The 15921-nt window shown below is 40.4% G+C and overlaps 1 protein-coding gene across 1 annotated transcript; it reads left to right on the top strand.

The window, feature by feature from the left end:
• Positions 1–5188: 5188 nt before the first annotated feature.
• Positions 5189–12280, top strand: ddx21 (DEAD (Asp-Glu-Ala-Asp) box helicase 21). The gene is made up of 16 exons (XM_053865136.1): positions 5189–5353; positions 6336–6575; positions 6664–6783; positions 6911–6986; positions 7372–7550; positions 7627–7744; positions 7835–8020; positions 8370–8515; positions 9071–9220; positions 9492–9653; positions 9735–9854; positions 9986–10059; positions 10146–10305; positions 11096–11230; positions 11459–11503; positions 11608–12280. Exons 1-16 carry the CDS (start codon positions 5270–5272, stop codon positions 11863–11865), a joined length of 2253 nt encoding a protein of 750 aa, XP_053721111.1. The 5' UTR covers positions 5189–5269; the 3' UTR covers positions 11866–12280.
• The last annotated feature ends 3641 nt before the right edge of the window (positions 12281–15921 follow it).

Below are 15921 nucleotides of genomic sequence, written 5' to 3'. Positions count from 1 at the left end.
CACATGAGGGTTGTCTCATGTCTGATCTTTGTTCCATACGCTCCAAGGAAGGCTGCAAAACGGGGCCACAAATACGCGTTGTGGTTAAACATTAGCAGCGGAGCAGGCGCATAGTTCCACACCCTCACTCTCACCCAGGAGGGTCCAGCACAGATGCGCTTTCAAGGTCTTGAAGATCAATGGCAGTAGCTTTGTATCTTCCTCATAAATGTTTTGCTTTCAGAGTGTTAAATCTCGGACTTCACTTTGACTCATTATGTTATTAAGATCGAAATAATGAATTGATACAAACAGCAGATTATGTAGAAACTTTTTGTTGACATTTTGTGGTTCACTACATCATGCAATGTGAAGTCATAACCAAAACATCTGTGATGAAGGAGAGTAAATGTGTTTGCACTGATGGATGGAAAATTTGAAGTTTTAAGAGCTTCAGGCCTGGTGCTAAAAAAAATGCTCTGTACAATTGATGCAGCGAAGAAATAATTTGATTTTTAAAATCAAGTTCCATATCTAGTTTAAACCCTTCATTGCGAAGAGTGAAGAAAGTGCCCCACCAGTCCCTTTCTTCTGACACCACAACATACGGACTACATACTGCCAGTGAATGGAGAGTAACTGTTGAGGGACAAAATCCAGGCACCACATGACAATGTTTTCCAAGTGCCAGTTCAGATCAATAAAATATGATCCCCACGTTATCATGTCTCTCAACTCTCTAACTACTACACCAAGGATATAAATGCTCTATTCGGGTCAAAACAAAAACTTATCATCAAGAGGTCACAACCATTTATCCTTAAATCTAATTCAATAAAAATAATACTATTGGTGCTCATGCATCACAACTCCTAAAGCTCTCACAGGCAGCCACTGTGCATGATTGAGCGTAAATACACTGCAAGCTGTGTCTATTGTAAAGGCTTTTTATGGCTTTGTGTATGACTTTATGGGGCAGACTGTGAACTCTGTATCATCGTGAATATGTGTGTGCAATGTACCATTGATAACACATGGACGTCTGTGCTTTACAAGATCCTTTTGTCTTTCAAACTCACCATGATGAAGAGTCATTGTCTTTAAAGGTCATTGGTGTAACAGATTATAACAAATCACAGTTGATGAACAATATAAATAGGCCATATTTCCACTTTTGATTTTTTCTCCATCATTTTGTTTTCACCGTTTCTTTTTTTTTTTATCTGAGAAATGTTTTTTTTTTATTAACTACAATTGAATGACACACTCATGTGAAAACAATTCCTGGCTGACATTTAATAGTCAAACTGTACTTTTAAATCCAAGCCTCTGTTGAAGAAAAATCCTCACTAACAAGGACTTCAGAAGGAAATTGCTTCACACAAAAGAAGGCAATACTTACCCAAGAAAGATGAGAATGAGGGAGACGGCAGCGAAAATGTGAGTCCTGGGCATTTGGCGGAGCATATTCCCAAATGTTTCTGTCTCTGATGAACCAATGGTTAAAAAAAGGGGAAAAAAACGTATCTGACCACTTGATTGACTCGGAACAGGACTTTGAATGTTGCAGTCAGCTCTGCAAGGTGAAACAAGTGTCTCGGACAGGACAGAGTGGGAGGGAGACCAGAGTGGGTTGGGACCACAAAGACGATTAGCATACATAAAAACACAAAGCTACAAAAAAGTAACACACACACACACACGCGCGTTTGTCTTCCTATCTTAGTGAGGACCGTCATTGACATAATGCTTTCCCCAACCTCTCCCCCTAAACCTAACCATCTAAAACACACCTTTACTCTTAACCAAACTAAAACCCAATTATAATAACCCAGCTATTTTGTAGTTTTAACCCTCAAAATGAGACTTGACAAGATGAGGACCGGCCAAAATGTCCTCACTCTGTTGATTAAAATCTCACAAAGATTGAAGTATAGGAGCACACACACACACACACACACACACTCACACACGGTGAAGTCACAGTGTTTTCATGTGTGCTGATGGTCTGTGAACGTCTGTTGCTGCTGTGACACATTGATTCTCCCCACTGTGAGACAAATAAAGGATCTAATCCATCAGACCACACAAGACATATAAATTAGGGGTGGGATTTGATAAAAAAAATGAACCTAATTAATTAGAGAATTTGTGATGAATTAATCTCAATTAATCGTATAAGAATATTTGCCACAAGAAGCCAGATTTTTCAATTTGAATGAATTTGGTATATTACTGAATCAAATTCAAACAGTTAAACAACAAAGTATTGTTTATTTTGGATCAGTTTGACAATAGCACAATAAATCACGATGGTGGCTATATTCAAGTTTTTATATCACCTTATTTAAACTAAAGCTCTTTTAATGTCTTGAAAATATTTGTGTAAGAATTTCAATTTTATAAGAATTTCAAGTCCATTCAGAGTGGTGGAAACCCTGGCCATTGTGTAGTGAAAAACCTCCCTGAACAAAAGCAAACAGATGCTTTTGTTTGCTTTTGTTCAGGGATTCCTCCATGTTTGTTGTTGTTGTTCTCATCCTAGCTGCCATGTGTCTTGTGCATCAGTGGGATCAGTGGAGCAGGAACTCCTGCACTCACAAAGGTTCCCTGTTGTCTGGACAGCAAACTGTTCGATTAAATTAAATTAAAATAAAACGATTAAATTAAATTAAAATATGTTAATGCATAATTATGATTAATTAATTTGTGCTTAAGTCCCACCACTAATATAAATATATATATATAAATACCGATAATATATTAAAAAAAAAAAAATAACTGTGTGTGAGAAGAATGTGTCATGATTCCAATCAGAGTTTACTGTTACTACAACATGGGGAGGAGGGTTTGAGCAGCGAGAGTGGATCAGTCTGACACTGAATGTGCTGCCAAGTGCATCACGTTTGTATGCATTTCAATGTATGCATACACACACTATACTGAAGTATTTGCACCACAAATATTATTGCTGCACAGACAGTGTACACCTGAGCATCATGTCACGTTGTTGTTCATGTTGTCTGTGAAACACATGTTTGGACAATGTTCATGTGAAAATATTGACCGTTGAACTGATGCCAAGATTCAGGATTCTCAAGGTTGTTTAGTTCCAGTCTGTGGTTTTCTCCACCCATTAGTTACACTGTGTATGTTCAGCTTAACGGTCATTGTAAAGAGAAACGGACACATTTGCTCATTTACGCCACGTGTAACCTTGACTTGGTGGAGAAGAAATGAGAATGAAGTGAGAAGAAGACACCAATCAACACCCCTTTTTTGGATGGATCATGTGACTTGAGCACTCTGAAAGCATGACGCTCCCATTTAATGTGTATAATCTGTGAGACGTCTGTATTGTCTCTCTGATTGAATCTTTAATACAAGTTTGTCCAGCTCTTGACTGAAACATCTCCACTGAAAAAGAAGCTGTCTTTTTGACTTTCCTCTACAAAGACGAAGAGAACATATTTTACCAACAATTAAAAGTCAGGAAGAGCTTGACTTGACATTGGTGACCTTGCCTTCCCATGTTTCAAGAATTATCCACGGCGTTAGCAGGGTGAAACATCGACCTTATGTGTCGTGGAAAGTCAGAGAACGATTTTCTGGTGCAATTGTATATTTTCCTGACAGATGAGGTTATGGCTTTCTGTCTTCAGTCAATATATCCTTAGTGGGGGATGTCAGCTATATTTGTCGTCCTTTAAACCTGAACTAAAATATAGCTTTGAATTTCAAAAGTGACAGAGTGCAAGAGTTATTGAGATTTGTTTACTGAAGATAAACAACACACAGAAGGGCAGGGCATTAAACAAATACCGTATATACACATAGTGAAACGGTGACGTCTCGTGGTGATCACGTTAAATCCACAATAGAGCTTCGATTTAGATTAACAGTTGATCTGTTATTTTACCTCAGTTAAATAAATGTTCAAATAATTAGAATTTATTTTTATATATTTCTATTCTGTTTCCCGATGGCAAGTGTTTACCTCTGGAAATATGAATGCGAAATATGAGACAAAAAAATTGACGCTATTAGACTTAAGACTTTCTTTATTGTCATTGCACAAAAACATATCACTGTATTATGGCAATGAAATCTCGGTCTGAAGCTTCCGGTTTCCAAAAACAAAAACTATTTGTCCAAAATAAATAAATATCAGATAAATATTAACAAAAATAAATAAATACATTATATATATATATATATATATATATATATATAGACATAGACATAGACTGAGACTTTCTTTATTGTCATTGCACAAAAAACATATCACTGTATTATGGCAAATTTCGGTCTGAGGCCTCCGGTTCCCAAAAACAAAATGTCCAAAATAAATAAATATCACATAAATATTAACAAAAATAAATAAATAAATAAATATATATATATATATATATATATATAGACATAAACTTAGATTTTCTTTATTGTCATTGCACAAAAACATATCACTTTATTATGGCAATGAAATTTCGGTCTGAGGCCTCCGGTTTCCAAAAACAAAAACTATACGTCCAAAATAAATAAATATCACATAAATATTAACAAAAAAGAAAACAAACAAACAAACAAAAAAAATTATATATATATATATATATATATAGACTTAGAGTTCTTTATTGTCATTGCACAAAAACATAACACTGTATTATGGCAACGAAATTTTGGTCTGAGGCCTCCGTTTTCCAAAAGAAAAAAAAAAAAAAAAAAAAAAAATATATATATATATATATATATATATAGTCATAGCACAAAAACATATCACAGTATTATAGTATATATATATATATATTTCGGTCTGAGGCTTACTAACGAAAATAAATAAATAATAATAATAATATGTGTGTATATATATATATATATATATATATATATATATATACACACACACACACACACAGTACAGCAGCTATTGCCCAACGTTCAGCAACCTGACAGCACCAGGAACGAAACTGTTCCTGAATCTGGTGGTTCTGCATCGGATGCTGCGGTGATCAGTAGAGTCTGAGATGATCCTTTGTGCCTTAGTACCAGTACAAACAAAATAGTCAAACTGTGTTAAATGGCAAAAATAAAATGGGAAATTATCCAGACAATCACAAACCTCAGAAGTCCAATGGACACTGTGCTGAGTGAGTGTTCCACTCTAGCGGTTTTACTTCTATGTCACGGCCGCGGACCAACGGGATCGCGCACCGAAGCGCGTTCCTTTCCAGCCGCGTGTCCGTGGAGCTGACTGCGTCGCCACGACGAGGGATTCCATCAGAGTGGAGAAATGCCATCAAAAATCATCGCTGAAGCCGAGCAAGTCGCAATGGGAGAAGACCTTGAGACTGCAGTCGAGCCTAAAGTAAAGAAGGTGAGGATACATTGTTTTGACACCTAGTGGGCCAAAGAACTCAAGAGTTCCCGTCTGATCCGCTGCCTCCATGTTTGACAACATGTGGCTCGGCTGAACCACTTAACACGCGACACTAAACGTCTGTCTTCCATTTCCGCCCTCGTGGAGTTCTACGAAGTGTTACGAACTAACATCGTTCGTTTAAAGACACTAAACATCCTCTTTTCTGTCGTTTAGCTCACGCGTGTTAGCATCGTCTATTATCAACCGCCGCTGTTGGACAGCCTGATCACGTGGTGAAGCCACGTGCCTCTGTCCTTTAAAACACGAGGCTGCGAGAACCTGACGCGATGTGATGACGCAATTACAGCTGAGCCCGGGGAAAATAAACAGCTGCTGCCGTTCAATAGAATAGTTCTGTTATACACGGTTTTGCTGTCGTTTTACATGTATAAATTGTGTTTGTAACATGCTCTGTACACAGCATATCACAATAAATTAAAAAGAAATAACATTATAAAGTGCGAAAAGAAAGTGATACAAAAGATCTTAGAAAAACAATGTGCAACAAATGTGGTGAAGGACCTGAGCCTCGTCAAGAAATAGAGACGACTCTGACCCAAAATAATATGTGAAATAAAATATATATAATATATGAAATATGTGTTAATAATGTCCTAAACCACTTTATTATTTGTTTTTACTGCTTGTGCACGTCCAGTTTGTGCTGTGACTTTAATTTTATTTTCTCGTGAAAATATATAGACCCCAACTCTGTGTGTAGATGTCACCTTATGATTCTTTAGAGGTATACTTATTGATAGAATTGCTTATTAGGCTGGAAAGTAGATGCCTGGTTATTGCCGCTTGGCAATTAGTCAGTCACTATTACCACTAAGATGATAATAATAATCTGTCAATAGTAAGACATATGTAATGAACACTTGAGCTAAGTGGTAATTATTGATTTCTGGCTTTTGTTGTCTTTTTCCAAAACAAGGTGAGCAAGAAACAGAAGAAGAAATTGCTTGAGCAGCAGCAACAGGAGGAAGCGGAGCAGGCGGTCAATGACCCTGACTGTGAACCTCCTGCACCGAAGAAAAAAAAGAAAAAAGAAAAACTGGCAGTCGAACAAGCGAACGGACATATGGAAGATGAAGCCGCAGACGTGAACGGCAACGTTAATGACGTGGAAACACCCAAGAAAAAGACCAAGAAGAACACTGACGCAAAAGCAGAGGTCTGTATGTCTACTACCTGTACTACCATAGTAGTCTACAGGCGTTTATGTCTTAAATTGATTATTTTTTTCTGTGTCGGTATTGCAGAAGAAGCAAAAGAAAATTAAAAAGGAGGCTGTAGTCAATGGACATTCCAACCCAACCACACCCATCCCCTCGCCTTCTCCTTCAAGCATGGAGTCGGCCAGTGACAGTGAAAAAGAAACGGTAAATATGAATAGGCTTAAATTAACCCTCAATTTATTTTTGCCAAGTGCCTGATCTGACTGATGTTTTGTGAAAGACATGTATTTTCATTCAAATCTTAATAAATATTTTTGTCTTATTCATTCAGGAAGAAACACCAGAACAAAAAGAAGGCGCATTTTCCAACTTTCGAATTTCCCCGGTCACGGTTGAGAAACTGAAAGGTGAGACCACTCTGTATTTCATATCAGGTCATTTTTTCACCATTTAATTTCTGCAAATCTTCTACAGCGCTTTCATACATTGCTTGTTGTTGTTGGGGCAGGTGGACCAGGATCAGCTTTATTGCATCAGCATCTCTTAACATGTACAGATTTTGATTGTAATCTTTGGGTACTGGAAAACCTGAGTTAAAAATATGCAGATGCGGAAATCATTACACCATGAAAATATATTGAAATACAATAATGCCTCCAGTTGGTTGTCAGTCAGTAAAATATATGGCCAAACATGATCATAATTTTGCTTGATAATGCCACTCTAGTGTTGGATATGACCAAACTGATTTGACATTAATCTTGTTTTTTGCTTTTCTTCCCCTCCTGTCAGCTCGTGGAGTCACTTACCTGTTTGACATTCAGGTCAAGGCCTTTGACTTTGTGTATGATGGCAGTGACGTCCTTGCCCAAGCCCACACAGGAACAGGAAAGACTTTCTCCTTTGCCATTCCACTGGTGGAGAAGCTGCAGCTGGAGAATTTGGAGCGAGTTAGAGGCCGTGCCCCCAAGGTACAGATGGTGCATGACACGTTGTGGTTTTTGCTTGCTGCAGGAGTTGAGATATATGTTTCATTGCTGCTTGAAGGTTTTGGTGTTGGCTCCCACACGAGAGTTGGCCATCCAGGTAGCCAAGGACTTCAAAGACATTTCTAAGAAAGTCGTCATCTCCTGCTTCTATGGAGGAAGCTCATACAATCCCCAGAGTAGGTCTAAACAGCCTTTCAACACTGGAAATTGGTCCCAATATTGTGGCTTTTATTGCACCGCTGTAACAATACTTCTCTGATCCGTAGTTGATGCCATCCGTAATGGGATAGATATCTTGGTCGGAACCCCTGGTCGCATCAAAGACCACATCCAGAACCATAAACTGGACCTTACCAAACTGAAACATGTGGTCCTTGATGAAGTGGATCAGATGCTGGACATGGGATTTGCTGAACAAGTGGAGGAGATTTTGGCATCATCGTACAACAAAGGTGAAGTGTTGGCCACAGTTTCTGTTCATAAATGTAGTGCAAAGACTCTGGCACAAATGAGTACCTGCTAAAAGCGAGTGATAATGTTTGGACCTGCTAGCAGCTGGCTGTCTGTTTTCTGTTTCACTGTCACTAGCTTTGGAAATGTGCATCAGACAAGTATGGCAGTGGTGTGAGGCTGTTTTAATGCATAGTGTTTTTAGGAATTTCTTCTTTGTAGTGAAAATTGCAAGTGTTCAAACACTGGGTTGATGTACACAATGCGAAATGCTGCATTTAGAGGGCGTTTGTGTCAGTGAGTGAAATGTACACAAAGAAGTTCATTCATCTTTTTCCCCCTCTTCTATAGAATCTGGTGACAACCCACAGACCTTGCTGTTTTCTGCCACCTGCCCACCGTGGGTCTACGAAGTGGCAAAGAAGTACATGAAGCCAAACTGTAAACACATTGATCTGATTGGCAAGAAAACACAGAAAGCTGCAACAACAGTGGAAGTAAGTGTGTTCTGTATTCATTTTCCTGACTTTTAAAAACGACGTCAAGGGTTTATAACAGAATTCAGTTCACTTTTTTGTCAATGTCACATTTTTTGTGCCATAAATACCGCCCTCTGGTGGAGGTCATGCTTATTATCTGTAGCTCAAATCTGCCAAAGATTTGAGTCGTAACAAGCTGAAACGTGGAACATGCTCCCAATAATATGTTTCTGGTTCTTAACCGTTTGGGCGATTTATGCTTTATGATTTATGCTTATGCGACCCAAAGTTTGTGTTGGAAGTAAGTTCACTTGCCTTATTGGTCACCTGGCAGCGGCTATCGTGTATTACGCTGAAATAAAAATAAAGTCCTCCTTCAGGGGATGAAGATTCTCTTCAGAACTGGATTCAGTCAAATTCATTCTCTTCCTCTCTGCCTACTACCTAACTACGGCGTCTTTTGTCTCCTCTTGTCTGAGGAATGGTTTTCAGATTGTCCATACTCCAAAACTGCCAAAGAAACACTGCTCAAATGCTCAGACTGAAGTCACACGTATCTTTTCCTTCTTCTAGCATCTGGCTATAGCCTGTCACTGGTCCCAGCGTGCAGCCGTTTTGGGAGATGTGATCCAGGTTTACAGTGGCAGCCACGGAAGGACCATCGTTTTCTGTGAGACAAAGAAAGAAGCCACCGAGCTTTCCTTGAATGCCTCCATCAAACAGGTATCTTCTTTCCCTGACTTTCTATTTCACAACCTGAAGTCGAACTACAAGTTCGGAGAGAAAAATCAGTGGGGTAGACACGGATGGCTTGGAAACCTGGAAAGGAGAGATGTGGGGTTAGGAAGATTAGGAGTACAGGGCCAAAGTAGAGGAAAATAGAGAGGGATATGAAGATGGGAGGATGATCAAGATACGGTGAGGTTGAGGGGGATGATGCGAAATGCTTATGACAAGGAAGATGTTTTTTATCTCCTTTTGGTGTCTGTTTCAGAGCGCCCAGTCCCTCCATGGTGATATTCCACAGAAGCAGAGGGAGACCACACTGAAGGGCTTCAGGAACGGAGCCTTTGAAGTTTTGGTTGCTACAAATGTGGCTGCGCGAGGTCTGGACATCCCTGAAGTAGATCTGGTGGTTCAGTGCTCTCCACCCAAGGTAAGAACTTACTTCCCCAGTTGTTAACCCTTGTCTTTAGATCATAGTTGGATGTTGGAATCAGATGTTGCTTTGCTTCAGGATGTGGAGTCGTACATCCATCGCTCAGGTCGAACAGGTCGAGCGGGCAGAACTGGAGTGTGTATTTGTTTCTACCAACGGAAAGAGGAGGACCAGTTGCGCTATGTCGAGCACAAAGCTGTAAGTTTTTCTTGAAACCTTTGTGGCTTTAAAATGAACAGTCCAGTCGCTGAAATTCAAACAAACACAACTTGACTTTTATTTCATCCACCCTGTCCGCAATCCTAATGGTTGACAAATGTTCTTTAAAGGGCATCTCGTTCAGGAGAGTTGGAGTCCCCACACCGAGTGAGATCATCAAGTCATCGAGCAAAGATGCTGTCAGGTGGGAAACACGTTGAACTCCAGTTTGGAGGATCACAGATTACTGTGAACTCTATAGCAACAAAGCATTTTGTTTCTGTACATCAGGTTCCTGGACTCTGTTCCTGTGACTGCCATCGGCTACTTCAGAGAATCAGCTCAGAAGCTGATTGAAGAGAAGGGAGCGGTCGATGCGTTGGCTGCTGCTTTGGCTCATATATCGGGAGCCACCAGTCTAGAACAGCGCTCGCTGCTCAACTCTGATGCGGTAAGTTCTGCAGGAACATGACGATGCATCAGTCAAGAATGAAAACTTAATTCGGAATCAATCTCAATTTTGTTTATTAGAAACATGTGGAAGCACATTTTATACAACTGAAGAACTGAATGTTCATATGGTGCCAAATCGGATCTGCTGCTGAACACAAAGGCTGTGTCCCATTTCTCACCTTAACACTCGTTTTGGACCCTAAAAAAACGAGTGTTGAAACGTTGGAGCTTGCATTTCTAAAACGTCTCCAACACTGGATATGCAGGAAGCAAAACACAGCACAGCAGCCAATGACAATGACGTGTGACGTCATCGAGTGTTGTCCCAATTCTAAGGGACGTCAGTCACTTCACTTGGTCGTCGGAGGGCACTTCATAGTGGAGGACACTCAAAACCTAGTGTTAAGTGCTAGTGTTAGGGTGAGAAATGGGACGCAGAGTTTCTTGGGCATTAATTCCCCACACATGTGCAACTGAAGCTCTTTTAGGAATTAAGTAGAAACAGAAGCCGCAGAGCCTTGCGACAATTGTCATTTTTAGTCTTTGTTTACATCTGAGATGAATGCGGTGCATTGAGAGAGACACTCAACAAACGCATAGAAAACTGTGCTGCCCGGCAGACAGAATTATACCATCACATGAGCCCTGCTCTGCAATGTTTGCAGTGAGTAAATAGCTTTTGAAGAAGGTGGTCGATGTATCGCAAGTGCCATTTTCACTTAAAATGTTCCCCGAAACTTCTTCAATAATATAGTCATGGTCACCTCTCTCTGCTTTTTTTGTTTCAGGGTTTCACCACTTTACAGTTGGCGTGTTCACAAGAGATGCACACGATGAGTTATGCCTGGAAGACCATCAAGGAGCAGCTGGGGGACGAGGTGGAGAACTACATCAACAGAATGACATTCCTCAAAGGCAAAACTGTGAGTCAATGTTTTATTCAGTACGTGCTATGTTAATAATACATTTCTCCAACCACATCTGCACATTTTTCCCGTAGAAGTACTTTTAAGGAGACAAGCTAAAATTGTGTTTCAGATGATTGAACTTCAAATATAATTAATAGAAACTTATCTTTTTTTAATGGAAACGCCGACAAGTTTCTGTTTAAATTGGGAGGCAGTGTCACAATCTCTCCCCTCTTCCCACAGGGAGTCTGTTTTGATGTTCCAGCTGGCAAAGTCAAGGAGTTTCAGGTAAGAGCCACATCTCCAATGCATTATTAAGAGTATATAGACACAATTCATTAAAGTTCAGAAAGTAAGTTTGGGCATTAACTTTTTTTTTTCTTTTTTAACAGGACAACTGGGCTGACGGTCGCCGTTGGCAGCTGACGGTCCCCTCAGAGCTGCCGGAGCTGGAGGAGAGGCAGTTCAAGGAGCGCGGCGACCGCAGTTTTGGTGGCGGCAACAGAGGGTTCGGCGGGAGAAACCGCGGCGAGAGAGGAGGCGGGTTCAGAGGCGGAAGAGGTCGCAGTTTCGGGGGAAATGGTGGTTGGAGAGGCGGCGACAACAGAAGAGGCGGCAAACGCAGCTTCAGTCAAGCGTTCGATCGCTGAGGGGGGCAACATGCCGACGCATGGACATGAGATTCTTCCTTGCCGGGATGTCGGGTTTGTGGTATCAGGAAATGAGCTCAACAGATAAATCATGTCTCCTGCAGTGAGTAGAGGGTGCGCTCCACAAAATATTGTTGATAATGTGTCGCCATGAATCTCTGTGATGGATCTTCAATGCAAATTGAGTCAGACAACTCTTTATTCTCCCGTGGGAAGCGTCAGTCGACTATGTATTGTTTTTTTTTAAGTACTGGGTATTTGGGGAAGTGGTGGCTGCAAGACCACTTGGGTGAGCTTGTCTGAAACCGCTCTCCCTGAATATATTTTTGGATGATTGCCTTGCAATCGCCTCTATTTAATATCGTGTCTTCTGCTTCTATTCAAGAGATGTGTTCATTAAAAAAGGTCAACAGAACGACCAAGCGTGTTCCTTCGTCCTTCAAGATTCATGATGCGTTTGTTTGTCATACGCATTTTCAACACTGGGTCTGTGATGCAATGAAATGCTTGAAAAAAGCAGACATTTTTTTGCTTCTGATTTCGAACGAAAATCCAAAACTCGAACGCCCCTGAAAACATGCGCGGACCGACCAGCTGACCCACGACGCGCTTTGTTATTGTGTATAACGCAGCCTCTGTATGCAGACGTGTCCCGTTAGCTCCATTTACTGACTGTTGTTTCTTCATATTGAGGTGTAAAACCTTTCCTGTCTCCACACTGGACCGTGGTAGAGTGTCACAGGGGAGGTGCTGGAGCGCTCACTCCAGGGTTTGATGTCCTGTTGTGGGCTGGAGCTGGGACAGGGATGAGGCCAGTCTGGGACAGAGCGTGACTTGGTTTATGACTTTGTCACAGCCAAACTGCACAGAAGCGCACATTCAGAGCTGGACACGCACCGGGCACCTCTTCCCTTCTGGAGAGACGTCACTCACTCGGCAACCCCACCCACATGCAGCGGCCACACACATAGAGGAACAGCCACCTGCAGCAGACACTCTACATTCACTCCTACAAAAGACTATTTTAAGGCTTGGAACGCATTATTGCTTTTTCCATTCATTGTAATGGGAAAAAGCGACTCCGATTTCAAACAATTCGCTTCTCGAACGGTCGTCTAGAACGGATTGTGGTCGAGAACCGAGGTACCACTGTACTAGTAACATGCAACGCTAGAAATAAACAATATAAAAAATAAATAAAATAAAAAAAACAATATAAAAAAGTATGTGCAATTGTATTGCACAGGTAAGGTGTGGTTGATCTTGCATGGTAGAGAGGGAAATATTGCACAGTGATGAGCTGGATTACAGATACAATTTAATATATTGTGTATCACAGAGAGTGGTTTATTGCAGATAAAGAGTTCAGGTGTCTGACATACGGAAGAGGGTTGGGGCCAGTGAAGAAAAAAATGGTAGAACTTTAATCTCACAATTCTCACTTTAAAGTCAGAATTGTGATAGTAAACTCATTTAAAAGTCAGAATTATGAGATTGAAGTCTCACTTAAAAGTCAGAATTGTGAGATTAAAGTCACTGTAAAGTCAGAATTGTGAGATTTAAAAGTCAGAATTCTCACTGTGATACATGTCCTGGATGCAGGGGAGACTGCTGCCCAAAGTCACCATGCAGGTGTTTCTTCGGGTAAAAGACGAAGGCAAATCTGTGTCTCATCCGAAGTTGCACAGTGTCATGCAACCCAGAAATGGACACAGAATCCACTGTGCAGTGCAGGAGATGGATGCTGTGCTGCTGCCGGAAACTGGAATTTTAATGAAGAGTAGATCACAAATGGGGAGACCCAGACTTGGCATGAAGATTTGGTGACCCTGGTGATCTGCCAATGATTGGTTTTCTGTGTTGAGAGGGCGACGTACCTGACCAGCCCAGTCTCGTCCATCACTGCTGAGCAGTTCCTCCCCTTCACAGACTCCAGGGAGAGAAGCCCAGTATTGCCTCGGCCCCCTCCTGCTCCGGCGGGGCAGCAAGGGTTTCCTCCATGGCCCTCTTCGCTCTTGTCTAATTTTTCAGTCCGACAGGTCTTAAGGATGCGCAGCGCCTTGGAGACAGAAAAAGTCAATTACTCAATGATTGAATCAGTCCTCGGGAGCTGGACCGACTTTTGTCCGCTTGGAGCCGAGATTTGGCTCCTCACAAATCAGAAACGTTACGTCTGGAAGTATGACGGCAATTTCTTAGGACTGAAACAAAGAAACAAAATACTACACACACATGTTTGTATTGCTATCCCTGTGGGGACATCGTGAGGTTTCTCATAGCCATAACCCTTTCCCCAGCCTCTCACCCTAAACCGAACCTAAACCGATGGCTCACCTGAACCACCAAACTCACACCTAATTCTAACAACCCAGTGATTTTGAAGTCTTCATTCTCAAGTCGAGGTTAGGACTTGTGGGGGCCGGCAAAAGGATAATGTTTTGTCAGGAATTGGTCCCCACGAGGCAGTATAAACAAACATTCCTGCTGACACATTCACAGCGATGGACATATTGTCTTATATTGCAATGATTCAAATGAGGTTCATTGACTTGCCCTTCAATTTAAGGGAACTATCATACAAAAACGTCAAATGATGAAAACACCGGGACGAGGATTACACAATGAGAAAACGCCGAATTACAAAAAAATCACAGACGTAATATGTACGTTTTGGTGATACCGGACTCAGAACAATGTATATTTTGTGAGTATTTTATGATACATCTATACGTTTTTCTTTGCTGTAACAGGTGCCGATCAAGTGCCGATATATCGTGAGTTAGCAATATGCTACCTGACATAGGTGGCTACCTATGTTACCTATTGCTAGCTGCCGAAGCTAGCTATTGCTACTTATGTTAGGTAGCATAAAAAAAAAAAAAAAAAAAAAATATATATATATATATATATATATATATATATATATATATATATAATGTATGTTTTATATATATTATATATATATATATATATATATATATAGTGAACTCGAGGGTATATATATATATACATACATATGCCCTCCAGTTCACAATATTGTGACATTGTGCCAGAATTTTGATGAATAATAGCAGTCTATAGCCATTTATACGTTTTTTTTTCTTTCATTTTTACAATGTTCTTTAATTTACCAGTTATTTACTTATTTGGACCATCATTCCATCATTCAGTACGACTAGTTGGAATCAGAATTAACACTTATTTTTAAGAATGTGCCAAATTAGATTGTTATTCTGCAATTTACAAGGCAAAATGGTATAAATTGACTGAAATATCCCGATTTTTTGTTGAATTAATTTGGTAGCTCTGAATCAAAACCCAGGTCTAGTTGTTACTTAGCAACTTGTGATATTTAAGGTAAGTTAAGGTAAGTTTCCACAGCAAAAAGAACACAGTCGAAGATAGAAGTGAAAAAAATCAAGCTTGAGAAGTCATAAAGTCATACATTATAAATAGTGCTGATTGATCTCCATAGATTTATTTGGTGTCATTTCTGTTGTGAAGTCAGACAGCTGGACCTGCGATGCCGCTTCTTCACACACTTGTGGTTTGCCTTTATATGTCATCCAGGATGTGGTTCAGAGGTCGGTTCTGACATGAAACACTCTACAAAATCTGACTTTAAACATGAGAGTTACGACTGAACTGTTGTCAGACTCTGGAGAGACTCGGCAGGGGGTAAATATATACATCAACACTGGAACTCCCTCAGCTGTGCAGCAGAACTGACATGGGGGAAATAAAACTGCCTGCTGTTTCTGAGCGTGAAACATTGATTGCAGCTTTCTACAGCGGTAACCTGCTCTACATCGGCACTTGTCTTGCTTCGCACATAATTATCACTTGGAGGACATTCTCTCTGTCCTCACAACACCTGCAGCTGCCGTTGTTCTTCTTCTCCTCATGGATTTTTAATCAGAAAATTATTGGCTTTTTCTGTTTTTCTCTACTTCCACCTGCAGTAAAAATCGAGGTTCAAACTTGAGCGTAATTGACTTAGATGTGTCACATTATTATATCATCTTCTAGTGTATTTGAGTGCCACTGAAACAAATC

Source organism: Synchiropus splendidus, chromosome 5 (assembly GCF_027744825.2).
Source record: "Synchiropus splendidus isolate RoL2022-P1 chromosome 5, RoL_Sspl_1.0, whole genome shotgun sequence".
NCBI classification, from domain to species: Eukaryota; Metazoa; Chordata; class Actinopteri; order Syngnathiformes; family Callionymidae; genus Synchiropus; species Synchiropus splendidus.
Note: the sequence above shows the minus strand (reverse complement) of the source record. Positions and strands in the feature narration are given on the sequence as shown.